General features: G+C 23.4%; 3 protein-coding genes across 3 annotated transcripts; 2 read left to right on the forward strand and 1 right to left on the reverse strand.

The window, feature by feature from the left end:
* Positions 1–360: 360 nt before the first annotated feature.
* Bma-vem-1 (Cytochrome b5-like Heme/Steroid binding domain containing protein) lies at positions 361–1,429 on the forward strand (the record flags this gene model as incomplete). Its single annotated transcript, XM_001896802.2, has 3 exons — positions 361–597; positions 930–1,119; positions 1,350–1,429. 3 exons carry the CDS (start codon positions 361–363, stop codon positions 1,427–1,429), a joined length of 507 nt encoding a protein of 168 aa, XP_001896837.2.
* Positions 1,430–2,024: 595 nt separating this feature from the next.
* On the forward strand, positions 2,025–2,395 carry Bm8057 (Uncharacterized protein; the record flags this gene model as incomplete). The annotated part of the gene is made up of 2 exons (XM_001896803.1): positions 2,025–2,156; positions 2,270–2,395. 2 exons carry the CDS (start codon positions 2,025–2,027, stop codon positions 2,393–2,395), a joined length of 258 nt encoding a protein of 85 aa, XP_001896838.1.
* A 1,739-nt stretch (positions 2,396–4,134) lies between these two features.
* On the reverse strand, positions 4,135–13,397 carry Bma-grk-2 (Uncharacterized protein; the record flags this gene model as incomplete). Its single annotated transcript, XM_043077761.1, has 16 exons — positions 4,135–4,335; positions 4,565–4,687; positions 5,066–5,199; positions 5,279–5,447; positions 6,123–6,285; positions 6,741–6,877; positions 7,407–7,557; positions 8,117–8,297; positions 8,942–9,068; positions 10,024–10,123; positions 10,790–10,933; positions 11,781–11,842; positions 12,120–12,194; positions 12,387–12,488; positions 12,921–13,071; positions 13,285–13,397. 16 exons carry the CDS (start codon positions 13,395–13,397, stop codon positions 4,135–4,137), a joined length of 2,133 nt encoding a protein of 710 aa, XP_042933695.1.
* Between the last annotated feature and the right edge of the window lie 4,384 nt (positions 13,398–17,781).

Genomic DNA, 17,781 nt, shown 5'->3' on the forward strand with positions numbered 1-17,781 from the left:
CAACTTACTTACAAAAGTTATCTTTTACATTCATTTTTAATACCATGCAGTAATTATTTCAAACTATTAAAAACAATAAAAATAATTAAAATGTTGGTTATATTATTTATCCATTTCGCTAACAAATACACCCTTCCCTTTCTAACACAATCAATGATGATTGTCTAGACAAAGATAATTAATAGTAGTGATAATAAAATGTGGAAATTTCTGCAATGTAAATTAAATTTTCAATTTAAAAAAAAAAAACATATCTATTAAATCAATGTTATATAAAAATAAAGAAAAAAAAAAATTGGATGAACTTGTTGCATAGTTGTGCTGCGTTAAAACGAGAACTGATATATTTAGCAAGGAAATATGTTAACTCTTGGAGATGTGACAGAATTAGGTGGATGGGATTTGGTGATTTTCGTGTTTGTTATTTATGTGATTTGTGTGGTATTCTTGAAGAAGCCAACAAAAGAGAAACATTCGGATGTGGAAGAGACATTAAATTCTCTTCCACCAATGCAAAAGAGAGATTTTACAGTGGAACAATTGTTACACTTTGATGGCATACAAAATGAACGTATTCTTATGGCTGTTTGTGGAAAGGTAACTAACATTTAATTTCGTGTAAAATTCTGAAACATAATTTTTTATACATAGTTTTTTTAAGTAAGTTTAGGCATAATCGCACAAATCAAGCGAAACAATTCAATTAATTTCTCGAATAGACATATTAGAAATCTATTTATTTTACAAAAATAAAAAGAAGAAAAGAAATGATAAAATGGATTATTGAAGAGCAAATGTAGCTTCTAAGAAATACTGTGTATGACGGTATCTAAAATGGAAGATTCTGATCTCTTCTCTAACTCAGCTCGTAATGTCATATTACACAAAATGACTGAAAATTGTGGTTTCGGCAACTAAAGATTTTGTAGGTATTTGACGTAACGAAAGGGAGTATATTTTATGGTCCTGAAGGTGCATATGGTAAATTGGCAGGTCATGATGCTACACGAGCTTTGGCAAAAATGGACTTGACATTGGTCAAAGATATTCCAGATGACTTAAGTGATATTTCAGATTTGGATCTTAATACAGCTAGAGAATGGATGGAATCGTTTAGCTGTAGGTTTTATAGCTACTATCTGATTGTCATATTTGTTTACAGATCGTAATTTTCAAGACATTAAAGAAATATAAACTCGAGATAAGTTTAGACGGATTAAATTATATTTTTCAGTTAGCAATGAAATGATTGATAAATGAGAAATGATTTATTTATTGTTCATATCGATTTATTCTTAGTAAAGGTTCAGTTTCCCTCCAATTGACAAGGCTAATTTCATGTATTATAGACAAATATCCTGTTGTGGGAAAATTGTTAGCCGAAGGCGAAGAGCCAACCGATTACAAGGACGAATTGGCATCATTGTAATTGCTCAAATTTTTAATTTCATCCGTGAGATTGAAATATCTCAGATACGGATAGATATGCTCATGGGCTGTTTTATTGAGATAATCTTTACATTTTGCTATACTGTATGTGAATTTTTATGTAATTTGTTACCCTTTGTTTATATTTTCTAATATGAATTTTTGTTGTCGCTAAGAAAAGAGCTCTGTGGTTTAAATATTTTTGTTACATGTAGTGTGTCAGATTGTGCATTATTTTTCATTGCCTCTTACTTTCGCATATTTATATCTGTCACTTATGTCTCTTTTTTCAATTTATTTTTTATTAATAATGATTTTTTTCTATTAATATAGTATGTCATTTTCGATATTAGTTTGTAATCATCAAAACTCCGAAATAAATGAATTTCAACACTTTATTAGCCTGTTACAATCTTTGTTATATGAAGCTCAATACGTACATTTTTTTTACTAAAATGAGTTATGTAAAACAAAGGTGCATGTTTGAAATGAAAGTAATACTGTCCACAAATTATAACTTATTGACTTTGTCATTTTAGATCTGCATTATCTATTTTCTATCCCTGTTTCAATGCATCTCTAATTCGAGGAAAAATATGGCATTTATGTATCCTATGCATTTCCCAACGGTACCATTGCGATGGGATGAACCAGCATGGGCAATTCCTTGTACAGATGCAATTGATGAAATTTTACTTTCGAGACTAGAATCACGTATCAGTGCGCAGGTAATCACTTAGCTTTCACATAACGGTAAATGATACTTCTTCCACTAAATACATGGGAATATTTTAAAAAAAGATTTAAAACACATCTGTTACCCTTCTTGAACTTATTTTAGTCTGTATTTGCTCAAATGCGTTCAGTACCAAATGTTATTTCTGGAAGCACTTTATTGCAAGAAATTGATGATCTGGAAGATGATGACGAAGAAGTAGCTGATGAAGACGATGAACAAAATCAGTAATATCATCCTATTATCTACAGTTTTATTTGAATTCATGCATCATTAGGGTGGTGTAGACCTTATAATATTTCTTTTTTTTTATTGTTCATTATTTGATTTTAAGAACAAAGAGAGAATTTAGTTATACCCTAAAATTTTTTGAGAAAAGTAAGGAGTGAATAATGATTAGAGATTTTTGTTCCATTTCGTAATTTTTTTTTCAAATTTCTTTATGAATATTGATGAACGTTTTATTTCACCCATATCAATATGCAACAGTTTTCGAACACTTATGAACTATATACTATGCAAATATTTTCAGAGGTATATTATACTTGAATGTTTTTCACTTACAAACAGATGATATTTAATAAATATTTGAGCTTATTTTATTCGTATAACTCTTACATAACGATCTAAATGACATGCCATTAGTATTATTCAACATCACTGCAGTGATCATTCATTATTTGCTTCATTTCTCAATTCTTTTGTGACTAGATTTTATAATTTTTTTTCACGCTTAAAATACATCAAGATTATAAGGCTGTTACTTCATCGACAAACAATCTAATGGTCCATTAGCATTAGCGCATATATTTTCTCTTTTCCTATTGCTATTTCAAGCCATTAGGATTATTTAGCCAAAACGCTTGGGCTTTATGTTTTTCCTCCGTGCAACTTTTGTTCTGAAGTAAGGATAGGAAAATGTCAATATGAGATTGAAATTGAGGAGAATTAGTTGATAACAAAGAAATTAATTCAAAGAGCCAAGGGAAAATAGATTTTAAATACAATTTTAAGCAGTGTATGCTTTATTTGCCTTAATCACAGTACAGAATGAAAGGATTTCGCATGAAATGATATTGTAAGTTATTACAAAAGTTATTGTAAGTAGAATGGTATATGCCCAGAGCAAAGATTAAAAAATTAATAATTAGATTTTGTATAGTTTATTTTAGAATAGTAGTTACAAAATACAAGTGTAAAAGAGTTGCAAAGTGGTAGGACAACTTGATAAAATTTTTTGACAACTAAATATTATCTTATAAAATACTATCTATCACAGTAATATTAGAACAAAAAAATTTTTTTTCTTGAAACAACAAAATCAACGAACAGGACAAAATATTTGCTCCAAAGTAAGTAAAAGTATACAAAGACTGATATTTATGCTTAGGCATAACTAAGAGGTGCAGATCATGATATCTTTGTCTTATAATTTTGGGATTTTTTTAATATCATAGACTTACTAGACAATAAAAGGTGCTAAAATGAACTGAGTTACAAAATTTCTTTAAGTGGCATCGATTTTGGTACTTTTTTCTTTACCAAAAAATTTTTTTTTTATTTGATAATTTATTCAATAATTTCGAATAATGCATTATTTTCTATATTTTTCATTTATGCACAAATAATGCCTGAGAATAGGAAATCTAACAAATAAATTAGCCAGCATAAAATGAAAGAAAAAAATACAAATTTCATTCAGCAACTATTTTAATTTCATTTCTCTTTTTATTAAAGAAAACCATTTATCGAATACTCTTTTCATTTTTTCTTTTTAAATGAATAATATCACATTTCCCATATTCTTTCTTATTGTTGAAATAATTTTTGTGCTTTAAAGGTATTTTGTTTGTCATTAAAATTTGTTTCATTCTAGTGCCATTGAAAAATGTGAAATAGAATTTTGCAAGTGAAAAGCATTTTTTTTTTTTTTTTTTTCTACTATAATTATTGCTAAAATAATTATTAGATTAAATTCCGGAATCAAGAGAAGGTGTACGATTTAGAAGAGCTTTCGTAACGGAAGCTAAACGTTCATTATCATCAAGCATTGGATCATGATTTACGCCATATATTTTAATTGCTTTACGACCCATTCGTTGTAATAATTCGGACGATACTCGATGAGCAGTCCTTAATGAAGTATGCCATTCAGCTAATGATATCTCATCCTGAAATTATTACTCTTGAAGAAGAAAATAAAAAAAAAATTAAAATTAAAATTTTGCAAATTTTCAATTTGTACTATATGATAGTTTAGTCACTCTACAATCAAACAATGTTGAAGTTACAGTATTTTTTGGACTTTCAGAAAAATAATTAAAGTTATTTTCAGTTTTTCTCTAAAAAGAAAAGCTACAATCTACAAGAGAAGATAAAATGAGTGATACATAAGCAAACCTGATTGGTGAAAATCAGTTTTGTCTCTTTAAAACCTTCTTTTAATTTTACAATTATGGAATGCTCTCCTTTGACATTATGTAAATCAATAGCGACATCCTCAATTTGATCCATAAATACTAGCTAAAATAGTTATTTGAGTAGCAAAAGTAATAATAATAATAATAACAATAATAATAATAATAATAAGAATAATAATAATAATAATAATAATAATAATAATAAAAGTACTTAACTTCTTCAATGAATTGAGATGGTAAATCAATGATAGAAGCCGAGAAAATTTTAAATCATTTTTAAAATTTGATTGTGTAATAAAAAAAAAAAAAAGCTTTACAAGGAATCTGTTTCGTTCAAAAAAAAAAAAATTAACTGAAATAACGTAACATTTCTATAATGGAATTTATAATCAAATTCTGTACGTTTGCAATTAGAAATAATACAGATGTAATTAAATCATTTGAGAGAGAGAGAGAGAGAGAGAATTTTTGAAAAATTTACCTCTGGTTTACCAGTAAGTGATTCAGGGTAAAGTTCAAGACGACTTGGATAAAGTTTACCATAACGAGTTTGCCATGCAGATGTAAATGGTCCACCAAGTTTTTTAATATAACCATGTATGATTACATCCGAATCTATAAATGAAATAATTATAAATTAATAATTTGAAATCTTTTCATTAGTTAATTAATTACTAATGTTTTAATTTATTACCTTTTTCATCACTACCAAGTTTAGCTCGTTGTTTAGCTCGTTTTTTGCTCTCAGCTTTATCAGCATCTTGATTTACCACTTCAAAAATTGTATCTGCTATTTCATTTTGCCATCGTTCCGAAATTGTTATATTGAAATCTTTATACAATTTACTATCAGTTTCGGTTAGCTAAAAAAACAATATTTTCTTGACATTATCCATTTTCAAAATTAAGAATTTTTAAATGAACGAAATTATAGCTAAAATATTTAAGTTGAAATATTAAAGAAAAAATCACTCTCGATATAATATAATAAATAATATAAAAATTATTATGAAAATAATATAAATTATGATTATTTAGTGTAAAATATATTTTAGTGATAGAATAACCAAGTGGAAATGTATATATTTCTAATCTAACGAAAAATTCAGGTGCATCTATTTATTTTATATTTATTTTATAACATCTATTTATTTCATATCTAGTTATTATATCTATTTATCTTATAATTATTTCAATTTTCTATTTTTGAATATCTATTTATTTTAAAGCAATGTCGCTATTTATTTTTAAATCGGTTAACAGACGCGATGAAATCTTTAATTACTTAAAATTTCAGGAAGGATAGCAATGCAATTAATGCTAAAGGATTATGCGTTTAATTTAATTTGCTATGGTCAAATTTAATATGAATCAATTTATTTGAATTTTTTTTTTTTGGTTATTTAAGCTATTCTACTTTTTGAAATTATTTCAAAAAATCAACTTTTCATCCATTACAGCTATTACCTTAAACTCAAAAAAAAAAACTTTAAGAAAATTTAAAAAAGAAAAAAATTTTTAATGAAAACCTTACTTACTTTAATACCTTTCACTTCGTCATCATCAAAATTACCAATGTCAAATGCATCAGCTGCATTAACCTCACCTCGTGGTGGTATAATTGGTGGTGGCATTCGTCTTAAATATACCGTTTGCCAATCAATGGAAGCAAAAAATGGATGCTCTTTTACTTCTTCCGGACTAAAATGTCAATTAAATTAGCATTCTATATATCGAGAGTGAACTATCACACTTAAAAAAATTATATTCAAATAGGTAGTGAAGAAATTTTTTGATTCAAATTTGTCTCAAAATATTTAACTGTTTATCTTATAGTTTGTGATTATTTTTATTTTCATTTTTTTTTTTTTTTTTTTTTTTTTTTTAGCAAATATATATTTGAAATATTTTTTCTTTTTAAATTATAAATTGAAGTATTATAAAAAAAATTAATGTTTAAAAATTTTTTTTAAAAAAAAAAGAATATATTCCATAATATATTTGATAAAATTGCTAAATATTATTACTATTAATTTTTTTTTATATTCACTGACATAGTTTTTGCCTTTCAATAAGCCTTTCATTTTTATAAAATTCTCTTTTAAAGCTATCGTTTTTTTTTTTTTTTTTTAAATGAATTTTTCCGTATTACAAACCCTCTTCCATGACATCCAAGTCTATCCGGAACACTATATTTCAGTAAGCCTTCTATTAAATCTTGACATTCCGGTGAGAAACCAGCATCCGGAAGATCAATGTCATGATTTATTGCTATTTTTTCCATATCACTGTTCTGCAAAACTTTTATATAATATTTCAAAAAATCATTATCTAAAAATTTTTAGTTTTTTTTTTTTTTTTTTCAACAAATGTTTGACAAAAATTTGACTTAAAATAATTTCATCATTTAATATCTGTCAATCTAACACAATCATCAATTACCTAAATGATTCATGCAATGATAATAATACTAATTAATAAATCATTTATCAATCTTTTATCATTTACCTGTCTTTTTCCAATGAGTTAAAAACCTTATCTGAAACTTTTTAAAAAAGTTCATCAACTCTCTAAGACAAAAAAATGAAATATTGAAGTTGACATTCAGTATGAATAAATTTAAATAATTAATTACTGCATAATCTCTCATCGTTTACCTGTCTTTATCCAATGAGTCAAAAAGCTTATTTGAAACTTTTTGAAAAGTATAAAACCTATCGACTCATAATTAATTATCTAAAATTAGCATACCAAGATGAAATGCTGAAATTGACATTCAATATTTTAAATAATTTTAAGTTTAAATTAATTACACCTATTACCTTAATACCTGCTTTAGTTTTATGTTGACGAAATGGACTATGTCCTTTGAGAAGTTTATACAACATACAGCCAAATGAGAACCAATCAGCTGATGAATCATATGCGACACCTTTTGCAAGCACTTCCGGTGCCATATATCCATGAGTTCCACTGCAAAAAAACATTTACCTTTATCAAATGATAACAAAATTTCATATCATATTCATATTTAACTAATTAATAATCACACCTGTATCATCAGTTTAATTTCTGAAAGTTTGTAATTTATGCAAGTTGAATATTTAATTATTACCAGCAGTACTCATTAGAATTATCATCATCATTCTTATTTGGAATTGTAATACTTCAATTTTAGTTTAATCATAGATTTTTTTTTTTGGTTTTTTTTTGTGTTATTTCTTTATATTGGTTATTGTTTACTAGAGATTGTTATAGTAAGTTTCAAATATTTTATGATTCATTTTTATTTTGATTCTTTTAAATTTTATTATTATTATTTTTTTTTGAACCATTTTTAAATTTGTTTTTGTTATTGTTATCGCCTGCTTTATTTGTTTTTGCATTAGTTTTTCAATTTTTTTTTTTTTTCAAATTTTATTGGTTTTTCAAGTAAATTGTTTTTATTATTTTTGTTTTTGTTTTTTTTTTTTTTAATTAGTTATTTTTGTTTTTCTGTTGTTTTTTTACTTTTTATAGCAAAAATACTTACACGCTGGCATGTGGCTTCTTCTTTGAAAAATCACATGCTAGGCCAAGATCAGAAATACGTACGTGTCCGTTTTCATCCAATAAAATGTTAGCTGGTTTTAAATCTCGATAAACTACGGTACGATTATGCATATGTTCCAGGCCAAGGATTACTTCTGCCGCATAAAATAACATTTCATTTTCTAAAAAAAAAAAAAGAAAGAAAATATCATTTTCATATCAAACAAAGAGAGAAGAAAAAAATAAAGAACGATATTAAAATTTTTAATAATATTTTATTTTTTTTTTTAAAGAATTAATATAATAAAATCATTAATGTATATATAATAATTTAGATTTAAAAATTCTTTAATAACTAATATAGTAATAATAACATTAATATAAATAATATATATAATAAACAAGATTTTTTAATAAATAATATAGTAATAATATCATTAATATAAGTAGTATATATATATAATAATTAAGATTTTTTAAAAATTAATATGATATTAATATCATTAATGTAAATAATATAAATAATCAGAATTTAATTATTACACCTAGTAAACATGCATTTATATTAATAAATATGTATTTAAATAAAAAACGATCAAATGATTACATTAGTAAAAATAATTATTTTTTAATCTAAATTTAACGCTATAGCAAAAGAAAAATGTTATTTAATTGGTCTAATAAAAAGTTTGAAATAAATGCTTTATGATCAGATAAAATATTCAAACAAAATTAGATTAGTATTCAAAATTATTTCTCTTCATATACAATCAGAATGAAAAGTACTTACTTACTGAAATAAGAAGTAAAGGTAAGTTTGGCTTACCTGAAAAGATACCATGTTGACTAAGGTGATAATGCAGATCACCACCATTCATGAGATCAAGTATAAAGCATAGCTTATCAGGTGTTTGAAATGCATATGTCATACAAACAATGAATGGACAATCTTCCTAAAGGTAATTTTTTCAGGTAATATTTTTAGGTAATATTTTAAACAATATTTTTAGGTAATATTTTAATGCGATGATATGAAATATGAAAATTATCACTTATTTATTTGAAAGTTCTAATCAGAAAAAAAAAAAGGAGTTGGAAAGACTATTTTCTATTCCAATTAATAATTAATCAAATAGATGCAATTCAAGTATTAAAAAAAAAAAAAAAAAAACCGAACATGGAAAAAGTTTGGAATATTTTTTCATGAAGGAAAAATTTGAGTAAAGTAAGTAAAATTTCAAATAAAGTAAGCTTAAATAAGTAATCAAATAAAAAAAGCATTTTTTGCTTTTCATTTCACTTTTTGAATATTTCGTACAGTTGTATTTCTATCAATAGAATTTGAACAAAATATGATGAATGAATAAATTTTATTATTCAAATTCTGCAAATAATCAAAATTAAAAAAAAAAAAAAAGAGAAGGAAAGCAGATAATATTATTATTATTAGAAATTTTTCATTTTTTAATTTCAATCAATTTCATTATTCTCGTCATTTTCTCTCAGGAAATGTTGAAGTTTTTTGAAGAAAACTCATATGACATAATTTTTAAAATGTTTTATTTTTAATAGATTTAAGTTTATTTCATACATATTTGAATATTCATTCTTCTCTTTCTTCATTTTTACGTTATCTTTTCAAGGAAAAAAAAAGAAAAATTTAATTTCGTACTACAAATTATTCATCATTTCTTGCTTTTTCAAAACAATTTTTATTTTCATTTTAAATAAATTAATCATTTAACAAAGCTATTTTTAGTATTTTTAAAATATGATTAATAAAATTCTTAAAGATATGCAAAATTTCTTTGCTATTCTATCATTATCTTAGTTTTCTTTTTTCTAGATTTAAAAAAAAAAAACAAAAAACAAAAAACAAAAAAAAAAAAAAAAGTATAAAAAGCTTACTCCAGTGCTAACAAGACTAAGCATAATGCGTTCATTAAGTGCAAGCGTTTCACCTTGTTTCATTTTAATTCTTTTCTTATCCAAACATTTCATTGCATACCTGTAAAAATAAAAAAAATGAAAAATAAAAAAATAAAAAAAATGAAAAGTTAAAATTATTAAAAAAGTTACTAATAACAGTGCAAAATACAATGAATTTATTAAATTATCACATATATAATTTACTTACTTAAATAACAAATATCACAGTATCAAATATTATAAATAAATTTAAAAAAAAAAAAAAGAAACAAATAACATTAAGTTTTTTGTTTTTTATTTAAAACGATTAATTAATTCAACTAACCATTTTTCTAAAAAAAAAAAAATAAAAATAAAAATGAAAATAAAAATAAAAAGCGCAGCTGTTTAGCAAAACATTAATGTTTTAGCCATTAATTTGAAATTAATTAAATTTAACGTTTTAAATTGTCCGTTTCTTTTTTTTTTTTTTTCTTTTATTTCATTCAATTTTTGTAATAAACAGATTTATTGCATTGAAAATAATTTCAATTTTATAAATAAGAAAAATAAAATTAATAAAAATAATGGAATATATAGAAAAAATAAGCTAACAATTTTTTTTTTTTCTTTTTGAATGAAAATGAAATTAAATTAAGCTATGAAATAGAATTTAATGCATTTATGTAAAATAAAATTTTCAAATAAATAATTACTCCATAGATGCATTTATAATAATAATAATAATAATAAAAAACAAAATTACATTTTGCCTGTGTCCGCTTTACGACATCCATATACCTCACCAAAGCCGCCACGTCCAATTATTCGATGTACCGAAAAATCGTTTACTGTTAATTGCATATTTAGCTCTAAATTTTTCCATTGGCAAAATCGCGTAAATTTATCACTGAAAATATTAATGAAAAAAAAAAAAAAAACAAAAAACAAAAAAAATCAGAAAATTAATAAAATTAAAAATGATGAATTATAAAATTGAAATTTTAATGTTAAAAATTTAAATTTCGTTTTGTTATGAATAATTAGCAAATATTATTGTAACAGATAATACATCATCATTTGTCTTATTTAATCTTAGCATTTAAGCTAGCAATCAAACAAAGTACTTTGGCTTCCTAGGCTATTTTTTTTTTTGGTTTACTTTAGGCCTAGGATATAAAAGAAAAGAAACATGGATGAATGATGATTATGGCTAATCTATTCGTAGTTTATTACTTAGACAAATTGAAAAAAAAAAAAAAAATGAAAAAAATTTCAAATGTTATTTCATTTCATTTTTAGTTAATAATTATTCTCGTATAAGTATAATATAATTGCAATAAATTTATAAATTATTAAATTTAAATTAATCTACCAAAAAAAAAAAAAAAAAAAGCATTCCAATTTTTTGGGTAATTTTATCACCAAATTATACAATATAATACGATATAATCTAATCTACAATTAGCCTATCGTTTCCTTAATTTAACAAATTTTTTAAATTAAAAAATTGTTTCTCTATTTATTCAATAAAATTAAAAATTATCGATAAAACTTTACATTGGCTTTTTTTTTCTTATCAGAGTATTCTATAGGTAATATTGCAATAAAAAATACATCCAAATCATTATCAGTGATATTATTTTATCAATTGTATAAGTTTTTGTGGAGAAAAAAAAAAGAAATAAATTTGTCGAACGTAATGCACTAAATGTCAAAGTTGAAAAAATTTTAATTTATTAGAAATTATTGCTTACCTTTCTAAAAATTTTTGGAAAATGTCACCTTTTAATTGCTCGCATATTTCTAACACATACGGCTGAAATTATTATATTTTATACTATAAAATGCATTTTATTTTAATAAAACCCACGAAAAAGTTAACAAGTTTATTTGAATTTATTCGATGAATGAACAAAGTAAAAAGATAAATTTGTTAAAACTTATCAGTAATATTACTATTTAACCTTATCAGTGCATTTAATATTGTATAATAAATGCATAATATATTTCAGGTAAATCCTTATCACTTAACAAATTAATTAAAATTAATGAAATTTCTTTACATTTTCTCTTACCTATTTATCAATAATTACCTGAAAGAGATCCGGTTGTACGTTATTTTTCATTAAATTTCTCTGTACATGTTGCAAAGAGCTTTTTGAATAATTCTGTAATAAATGAAAATAAAATTAATAAAATATTTCCAAAAAAATTAATTACGTTTAATTGTTTTAAGCAAATTTAATTTGAAATTAAAGAAATTATTTTCGAGTAAGTAATGAGTTTTCTTTTTTGATTAAAAAAAATGAAACATTTCATAAAAAGTTGATTTGTTTAAATTTCATTTAAAATATTCTTACATGTGAATGGGCAAGCATTTCAACCATAATATTATGATCGTAAATTTCGCGAGCTTTTATTAAACGCTCTTCCGGTGTTCCCATTTTCTCATATTCTTTTATCTAAACAAAACAAAATTAATTTACAAATTTTTTTTTTCTTTAATAATTAATTATTATTTAATAATTAATTATTTTAGCCAAAGTTAAATAATTCTATAATTTATAATTCAAAAAAGGAAAAAATTATAATATAAATTTTATTGTTTACATTTTCAACAATAAATAATGCTACACTTTCAAAGAGTAAACATCTAAAGAAGTTAACTTTTTTAGTGATTAAAATTAATTGAATAAATTTAACAAACTATTTCAAATTATCATTTTGAAAATAGAGTATGATTAATTATTACAATAATTAAAATATTATTTGAATCCATTAATTTGAAAGTAGAAGTGAAAAAAAATCTTTTCATAATTAAACGAACATATATATTCAAATTGAAATGTGAAACTTATAGAAGAAAAGAAAAAAAAAAGTGTAATTAAGCTTACAGCTTCATAAAATTTGATTTGTGGGCAAGCTGTTTCACAAATATTATCCGCAAAATCTTTTAGCAATAAAAAGCCTAAACGTTGACTGAATATTCGTTCAAATTTAATTTCACCCGTTTTCTCCAAATATTTTTGCATAATACTTCGAACGCTGTAAGCATAAAAATTAACGAAAAAAAAAAAATAAATAAATAAAGTTAACAAAACTTTAGAAAATTTAAAAGCTTAAAATCTTTAAAATTTGCAAAATTTTCTTTGTCAAAATAAATGAATTGTTATGACAATAATATTCATAAATGCTAAATTTATTTAGTGCTAAAATTCATTTAAAAAAAAAAAATAAAAAATAAATTTAAGTAAATACCTTGGATCTGGTAGAACAATCTTTTTGGATGCACGAGCAGCTGGTTGACTTCTGGACTTTTCCATAGCCATCAAATAGCTTACATCGGCAAGGACAGCTTCCAGATCGGCCATTTTCAATTGCTCGTACTATTTTATTATTTAAGCGCATAACACGTACGCTAGAATTTATTGTTGCTAATATCAGTATTAGCGTTTGAATAAAATTTTCATCACAAATACATTTGCTATAATTTGAACTGAAAAATAATAACTTTTAGAGAGAAAAAAAAAAAAAAAATTATTTTTTTTTTTTTTTATTGAAATTTATATGAATGAGAAAAAGAAAATACTTTCACTTCCACTTCAAAATTTTATCGTTTATTGCATTTACAAATGAAATTTCATTTCATTTTCTTTTCTTTTCTTTTCTTTTCTTTTTTCTTTTTTTCATTTCATCTAAAACAATAATTGTTTGAATGAATTTTTTGCTCAATTTTTTGACATAAGAATACTTTTAACGAATGTTTATTCTTTCATCTCACATTCCTCCTCTACAACTAATATTTGCATTTAAAAGGAAGAAGCAAAAAAAATATAGAAGAAAAATAGAAGGAAAGAAATCAATAATTCAAAATAATTTATTCAAAGATTTATTTCGAGTGATATTATTGCTTTAATAGATGCAATGTTTTTTGTTTTTTTTTTTTCTATTATTAGCAATTAATTATCTTATAAGGAATTTTTTCAAAACAATATTACTTTTAACTTTTTTAACTCAAAAATAGAAAACAAAAAAAAAAAAAAAAAAAAAAAAAAGAACATTACGAAAAAAAAAAAAAAAAAAAAAAACGAAAACTAAAGAATTTACTTATTAATTGAAAAATTTTGAACGATTACAAATGATAATGATAAGTGAGAAAAAAAAAAAAAAAAACAAATCTTTATATGATACAAATACATTCAATCTCTCTCTCTTTCTCTCTCTCCCTCTCCCTCTCTCTCTTTATATAAAGGTATTCAAATTTTGAAACTAAAAATTGATGTCATAATTGAAATGAGAGAAATTTGGAAGGATAGAGGAAAATTTGTCACCCATATGTATGGGGACAATTTCTGAAAAAAAAAAAAAAACGAAAGGACGCACACCGATGAATGCAACGATAATTGAAGTTGAATAAAGCATCCTATGATTTGTTTTTTTTTTTAAATTATTTATAGCATTTAATAGTTTTACTATCTAATATTAAATACATTGATTAATTCTGTACTATGTTTAAATCTCGATGAAACAAGAAATAAACAAATAAATAAGTAAACAGATAAATAAACGAACAAATAAATAAATAAACAGATAAATAAACAAACAAATAAATAAATAATCGAATAAATAAATTAGTAAATAAATAAAGAATAAATTAAGCGATATATTGCCTTTTACTTCACATATGCAATTATTAAATTGATAGAAATCTTTATTTTACTATCATAACCATTTTGAAAATTAAAATCAAATCGATGTTATACATTATTTAGTGATATAGCATTTCTAAATTTATTAAAAAAAGGAACGAAAAAAAAAAAGTTCAAATTAATTAGACTTAGTATGCGTGATTATCTCCATAAAATGGAAGTAAAAAAGAAGTAAAAATGAAAATGAAATGATGTTAAATAATCAATAAATTTAAATTGAATAATATTAAAATAACCTAATTAAACGGTACTAAAAAAATTAAAAAATAAGTGTAAAACGGAATGATTAGACAAATTAATAAGAAAAATTGTGATAAAAATAGGAAAAAAGAAAAAGAAATACTACAATAAAAAGATTAGCAAATAATTTAATTTCATATAAATAATGAAATATTTAATTTTAAACAGTAAATCAAAATAATCTAGAAGTTTCATCATAAATAATGAAAAATTTTATCAGTGATAATAAAAACTATAATGCAAAAATTATCAGTTATACGTTGAATGCCAAAAAAAAAAAGACTTATTGAAATTTATAATTAAATGAAATTACGTAAAATGCAACAACTAAAAACACTCATTTTATTGAAATTTTTTCGAGAAATATTACTGATTTAATTAAAATTAATTTGATTAGACAATAAAATGATATCATTGACCTGCAAAGATTCAATGAATTAATTACGGTAACTCTAAGTTTCACATTAATAAAAAGAAAGGATGACAAAGGCTAGTAAAATAATATAAAAAAAAAAAAAGAAAATAATGATAAGAGATTTCAATAGTTTTCAAAAAAAAAAAAAAAAGAATTTGTAAATTTTGCAAATCAAAGCAATAAAAAGTATATTTTATTAATTTCATAATTTTATCAGTAAACAAATTCATATTAAAATTTAGTATTAACTTAATTTCTGTATGTAAATAATTCAATTTAAGTGACTGAAATATATTACTGGAAGAATAACGAAAGCAAAGTTTTGCAATAGTTCAAAATATCATAAAATTAAGTAAATCAGTTGATTTAAACAAATTAATGAATTAAGCGAATTAGTTTAATTAGTTAATTAATAGCTAAGCATTTTTACCTTCAAAAAGAAAAGTATTGCCGACAAAAAAAAAAAAAAAAAAAATGAAAAAATTATGAGATTTATGTTTTTATTATCACAAATGTTTGCAATCACATACTGATAGCTTAATTGATTTGAATTAAGCAATCGTACATATTATCAGTGTTATCATTGATAACTTTCATTTAGAAAAAAATTAAAATTTTAAATATTCAATTTTATAATTAATAAAAATATAAGCAAATGAACAGTGTGAAATAATCATTTGAAATTATTTTTCTCTGTAAAATCTGAAAGAAAAAAAAAAAAAAAAAAAGGGAGAGAGTGAGAAGAAAGAAAATATCAAAATTGTCCATTTGAAGTAAACAAAAAAGAAATATGAGCAAAAATAGAATGACTTTCAGTCTTCAGAATTTTCAACTTAATTTTATCCTTCACCTTCTCTCTCTTTTCTCCCTCTCTCTCTCTCTCTCTCTTCTTCTCCCTCGTTTCTCCCTCTCCACCTCCCTCTCTTTCTATTATCATGCAATTTTAGGGAGCTTCAAATTTATGAATATTTATCAAAAAAAAAAAAAAAAAAAAAAGAACAACAATCTCCGAACAAACGATAACCAATTATTCAAATATAGCAAAAAATAATAGAAAGAGACAGAGAGAGAGACAGAGAGAGAGGGAGAGAGAGAAAAGAAGAAAACGAGTAGAATTCATTCTGATCAATTTATACTTTCACTGCGAATAATTATTTCATTTGAAATTTTTAAAATTTATATACACACAATAAATTTGTATTAAAATAAACGAAATAACATCATTTGTGCTTCATTTTCAAATGAAAAACTGATAAATCACATAGGAAGTAAATATGCAAATAGGTAAGTAAGTAAGTCTTCCAGAAATGTCCTAAATTTGATATATTTCCTCTATTATTTTGTGATTTTTACATCTTTCCACTTATCATTTATCACTTGCCGGAAAAGCTTATCATTCACTGGAAAAAGCTTATGATTCACTCAAAAAGCTTATTATTTACTGGAAAAGCTTATCATTCATTAGGAAAGTCTATCTTTTACTGGAAAAGCTTATTATTTACTGAAAAGCTTATCATTCACTAAAAAAATCTATCTTTTACTGGAAAAGCTTATCATTTACTGGAAAAAGCTTATCAATTACTGGAAAAGCTTATCATTCACTGGAAAAGCTTATAATTCACTCAAAAAGTTTATCATTTACTGAAAAAGCTTATCATTTACTAGAAAAGCTTATCAATTACTGGAAAAGCCTATCATTCACTGGAAAAGCTTATGATTCACTCGAAAAGTTTATTATTTACTGAAAAAGCTTATCATTTACTAGAAAGCTTATCATTCACTGGAAAAGCTTATCATTCATTAAAAAAGTCTATCTTTCACTGGAAAAGCTTATGATTTACTGGAAAAGCTCATGATTCACTCAAAAAGTTTATTATTTACTGAAAAAGCTTATCATTTACTAGAAAGCTTATCATTCACTGGAAAAGCTTATCATTCATTAAGAAAGTCTATCTTTCACTGAATTAGTTCAATTACTTCCATAAATTATTGTTTTCTAATATTTTTGCAACATTTATATTTGTATGAAAATGAAAATTGTTGAATAAAACTATTTTATTTAACCAATCTAATAACTGATTTGTAAGCTGAAAAATAAAATAAACTATTATTAGCTTAAATGTAGCATTCAAAAAAAAAAAAAAAGGAAAAATGTAATGTAAACATTCTTTTATATCATTTAGTTACGTTAACATATTCTTACATATTCAATAACATATCTGAATCGAATTATCATATCATATTATCTGTTTTCTTTATCATATCATATTATCAGCTTGCATTATCATATCATATAAACTATCATATGTATTTCTTCTCTGTCACGGATGATAATATTGCTGCAAATCGGAGAATTCATAAAGTGTTATTTTAATTTACTATGTAAAAGTA

Source organism: Brugia malayi (genome assembly GCF_000002995.4).
Source record: "Brugia malayi strain FR3 genome assembly, contig: Bm_v4_Chr1_scaffold_001, whole genome shotgun sequence".
Lineage (NCBI taxonomy): Eukaryota > Metazoa > Nematoda > Chromadorea > Rhabditida > Onchocercidae > Brugia > Brugia malayi.